This window comes from Manihot esculenta, chromosome 5 (genome assembly GCF_001659605.2).
Source record: "Manihot esculenta cultivar AM560-2 chromosome 5, M.esculenta_v8, whole genome shotgun sequence".
Taxonomy (NCBI): Eukaryota; Viridiplantae; Streptophyta; class Magnoliopsida; order Malpighiales; family Euphorbiaceae; genus Manihot; species Manihot esculenta.
This window is the reverse complement of record NC_035165.2, coordinates 31,272,166-31,276,710: the sequence shown is the minus strand read 5'-3', so window position 1 is coordinate 31,276,710 and position 4,545 is coordinate 31,272,166. Positions and strand designations below refer to the sequence as shown.

At 37.9% G+C, this 4,545-nt stretch overlaps 1 protein-coding gene across 1 annotated transcript; it reads left to right on the top strand.

Moving 5' to 3' along the window:
- Positions 1-552: 552 nt before the first annotated feature.
- Positions 553-4,545, top strand: LOC110614946 (VIN3-like protein 3). Its single transcript, XM_021756639.2, has 4 exons — positions 553-848; positions 1,971-2,631; positions 3,089-3,393; positions 3,565-4,545. The coding sequence occupies exons 1-4, from the start codon at positions 794-796 to the stop codon at positions 4,410-4,412; spliced, it is 1,869 nt and encodes a 622-aa protein (XP_021612331.1). The 5' UTR covers positions 553-793; the 3' UTR covers positions 4,413-4,545.

The following is a 4,545-nucleotide window of genomic DNA, read 5'->3' as shown; positions in this document are numbered from 1 at the left end:
AATTTGATTTACGTTTTGACTTGTCTAATCGAATTAAAAAATAGAGGCATTTGATAAAATTTATTAAAAATTATAAATTTATTTAAATTAAAAAATGAGTCTCACTTAAAAATATATCAAAAAATATTCTTACATCTCCCACCAAAATGTTTTAGGTCAGAAAAAAAGGACTCCTTTTTCTTTTTCCGGCGGACCTTATAAAAGAGTATTTTCTCTCTTCTTCTTCCTCTTCTAAAATATTATTTTTTAGAACATCTAAAATATTTTTGAAAAGCTTTGGGTTTCTTAAGGCTACTTTGGACTATTCACCAACTTTAGAACTCCGTCAGGGCATAGTTTGAGCCCAGATCCTAATATCGTAAATGGACGGCAATGATGGAGGGCCTTAGCAAATGGCGAACCATTGCATGCGTACAATAAAATACTCTCTGAGTAGCAATTGTCCCCACACACTGGAAAATGAACCGAACCGGGGAACCCAACTCCTGGGCCGCTTCACAAACAGAAGCGCAGTGCTCGTGGGCTATGAATCATGCAATAAATAGGGAGAGAGAGAGAGAGAGAGAGAGAGAGAGTGAGAGAGGAAAGGAAACCAAGATTTCCTCCCTCACTACACTAAGCCGCTTCAGACTCAAGAGTCCCATATGCATTCCACATCCAAATCTTCACATCATGCGCATTATCACTTTTTTTATTGCATAACCATTCTCTCTGCGAATAAGATTCCTCCTCCTTGTTAACTGGTTTTGCTTTCGTTTTAGTTTTGGTTTTGGTTTTTCTTATTGTTTCTGTCATGAGCAAACCAAAGAAGAATGGGCCATTAGGCTTGACTTCAGGAGGGCTCTCAGGTACAGTTCTCAAATTTTGTTTCTTTTTATATTTGGTGCTTTCCTTTTTGTTTTTGGTCTTCTGGGTGTACGATTTTGCAAATAATGGTGGTATTTTTATCTCCTTTTTGGTGTTCTCTTTGACAATGTCTGTCATATTATGCCTTTATTTTTTTTTTTTCCATCTGGGTGCTTTTTTTTTTTTCCATCTGGGTTTTGCTTCTTTTTCGGTATCTTCTTTTGCTTTCACTCTTTTTCTTTGCTAATGTACGTTTGGGGTTGTTGTTGAAATTGAAATCTTCTGGAATCTCTTTTAACTGCCAGTGATACAATAATGTATGTACAAATGATGGTGGTTTAGGCTCTCTCTATCTCTCTCTTGTATGTGTGTTGCATTGCTGCTTTTGTCCAATAGAACCGTGTGCTAGACATCACCAAGGTTGATTGTTCATCAAAAGGTTATCGTATCTGTTAACATCCAGAAACCACCGACTGTGTTGTATCTGGACCTTCCCCAAGGACGGTGGTGATATCTCACTTTTTTATTTTTCAAGCATTTGCTGACATGGATGATCCACATTTTGTTGAATGTATAGATTATATAAAATGAAATATTAAGATTAGTGGCAAAAATCCCCCTTTCGTTATATTCAAAGGTTAAATCTTGTTCATGACAATTGGAGATGTAGCTAAGAGATGTATTTCTTGGCCTCTTCTCATTGCAAAGAAAAGCCTACAGCATGAGTTTGACATGACTACTAATGACTGGATAAATTAGCCGTGAATAGCAGAGTGCGTCAATGTATTTCAAATGGTAGATGTCATCTTTTGTTGAGCCAACTAGCCGACAAGGATGTAATAGGCAATCACTCATTAAGATCATGTCTTAGGCTTCTGTAGTATGGCAATGCATGGCTTGTTTATTTGAGTATGAGATCTGGAGTTCTGCATGCAAATTTTGTTTTGTTGCTTTCAATATTTTCTATGTGCTCAATTGAATGTCATAGGTAGGAAAAATTGCTGAGCACTCATACCATCTTCCCTTTTTATGGAGGGGATAATAGTAACTGTTGATTTTTTCTGTGTGCTTTGATTGATCTGAAGTTAAACTCTACGATTTATTTATTGTTTACTGTTATTCAGGCTTTGCTCTTGATCCAGCACAATGCAGTCTATTAAGCATGGAAGAGAAAAGAGAACTCATTCGAGAGATTGCCCAATGGTCAAAAGAGGCCCCAGAGATTCTTAGTTCATTCACCCGCAGGGAGCTTCTTGAAATTATCTGTGCAGAGATGGGTAAAGAGAGAAAATACTCTGGATATACTAAACTTCGAATGATAGAACACCTTCTAAAGTTAGTCTCACAAAAATCTAAGAGGGGCAATAGTAATGATATTATTGCCTCGTCTCCTGCCAAACCACAGACTGGATTCAAAAGGCAAAGGATGAAAGAATCCCAACTTCAACTATCAACTGACTTAGATCCTGTTCCTCATGGGAATATCAAAGAAGTTAAAATCCATATCTGTCAGAATGTTGCATGCAGAGCTAATTTATCTGCAAATGATGCTTTTTGCAAGAGATGTTCTTGCTGTATCTGTCACTCTTATGATGATAACAAGGATCCCAGTTTATGGTTAACTTGTGGTTCCGATTCTCTTGATGAGAAGTCGTGTGGACTTACATGCCATTTGATATGTGCTTTGAAGGACGAAAGAACTGGAATTATGAAGATTGGTTGTCATACAAAGTTGGATGGCAGTTTCTACTGTGTTTCTTGTGGAAAAATTAATGGACTAATGAGGTGAGAAGTACTCAAATTTTCCTCTTCTCCTCTCCTAAATACCCTCGACTATTAATTGCTTGTTTAGCTGCACAAACATGTACATTTTCACATTTCTAAGGTTTTTGTATATGTAATTCTGTTGTCAAGTTGAAATGAACATAACATGAGCTGAAGTTTGGATGAGAAATTGTGTTACCAATCCTTGCAAGTTGAATGTGTTAAAACTCCTTTTGTGCTTGACTGCTTGTTGCATCATATTTCAATGTTATAAATGATGGGCTATTTCTAAAAATGAGTGGCTTATTCAATGTCAATCTTTATAAAGTGAGTAGCACGATCTTGAATTGATTTCAACAGACTTGCATGAAGTACAAACTGATGCTTGTAGATTTGCTAATGCCATTAGATCTCACAACAAATTTCTTAGCTTGTGATTCCTGGGGAGAAATTGACTAATTGACTGCCAAATGTTTAGAACCTGGCGGAAACAGTTGCTGATTGCCCAAGAGGCCAGAAGAGTTGATGTCTTGTGTCTACGAGTCCTTTTGGGTTATAAGATTCTCACAGGGACTGAACAATACAAAGAAATGCAGAAGAGCCTTGAAACTGCTTTACAACTGCTGAAAAATGAGTTGGGACCTCTTGACCTTGTTCATGCAAAGATGACTCGGGGAATTGTCAATAGGCTCTCATGTGGTGCCGAGGTGCAGAAGCTGTGTGCCTCTACAGTGGAAGCTTTTGACTTGATGTTTTCTCATGTGGCAAAGTTAGAACCAGCATGTAAGATCCTTTTCAACATTAAATATACTGATTTCAATCTATTTATGCAGTACAGTGATGAAAACTAACTTGCTGTTGGTTTGTGAAACGACAACATGGGGTCAGTTCTTCAATTTTAATGTTATAATCTAACTTTGAGTGATTTTTCCTGCTAAACTTTATTTTCTCCAGCTTGTAAGATTCAATTTGAAGAATCCTCCTCAACTTCAGTGGTCATTGTACTGGAATATGTAGATGATCTGTCTGATGACTTCCAAGGTTGCATGCTATGGCATCGCGAGTCTAAAGCGAAGGATTACCCTCCAAAACCCACTTTCATTATATTGAAGCCGGAGAAAAGACACAAGATAACTAATTTAACTCCTTCCACCGAGTATTTCTGCAAGGCGTCTTTCTTTGGCAGCACAGGGATTCTGAGCATTCGGGAAGCTAACTGGATCACTCCGACACCCAATGAACATTCTGTTGCAGCTTTAGGTGAATACAGAGAAGAAGAAAAACTGATAATTACTCAAATTCAGTCTCAGGTGAAATCAACCAACTCCAGAAACATTAAACTAATCGGGGAGGGCTCAACAGGATCACAATCAGTAAACTACATCAATGGGAACAAGAAGGAAGTATTATGCTCACTGCCTCCGTCCTTGGAAGTTGTTTCCTCAATGAGCCTCGGATCACTTTCGCCTAAAACACCTTGTAAATCAAGTGGAATGCAAGAAGTTTCAGGTATGGGGTGTAAAAAGCAAAAGGAGAAGAATGCTTATGAATATTCAGTGAGAGTAGTGAAATGGTTAGAAAGCGAAGGGCACATAGAGGAAGATTTTCGAGTAAAGTTTCTCACATGGTTCAGTTTGAAAGCAACAGTGCAAGAGAGAAGAGTGGTGAATGTCTTTGTGGATGCTTTGATTGATGACCCACCTAGCTTGGCTGAGCAGCTCATCCATTCTTTCATGGACATGATTTGCTGTGAGAGGAAAAAAGTTTCTCCCCATGGATTCTGCACTATGCTGTGGCATTGAATACTGAAAACAAGTTAGTTTTTGTGGAAAATTTAGGGTAGTTGTTAATTGTCTAGGACTTTTGTGTGGGTAGAAAGAACATAACTAATCCTTAAAGCAAGCTAGATGTGCAGCTCCTTAGTTTTGAGTTCTA

Bases quoted from the DNA above. Each gene is read 5' to 3' on its own strand.
- LOC110614946 (XM_021756639.2), top strand. From the start codon at position 794: ATGAGCAAACCAAAGAAGAATGGGCCATTAGGCTTGACTTCAGGAGGG. The intron at 849-1,970 runs GTACAGTTCTCA...ACTGTTATTCAG, and splicing joins GACTTCAGGAGGGCTCTCAG to GCTTTGCTCTTGATCCAGCA. The intron at 2,632-3,088 runs GTGAGAAGTACT...CCAAATGTTTAG, and splicing joins AAAATTAATGGACTAATGAG to AACCTGGCGGAAACAGTTGC.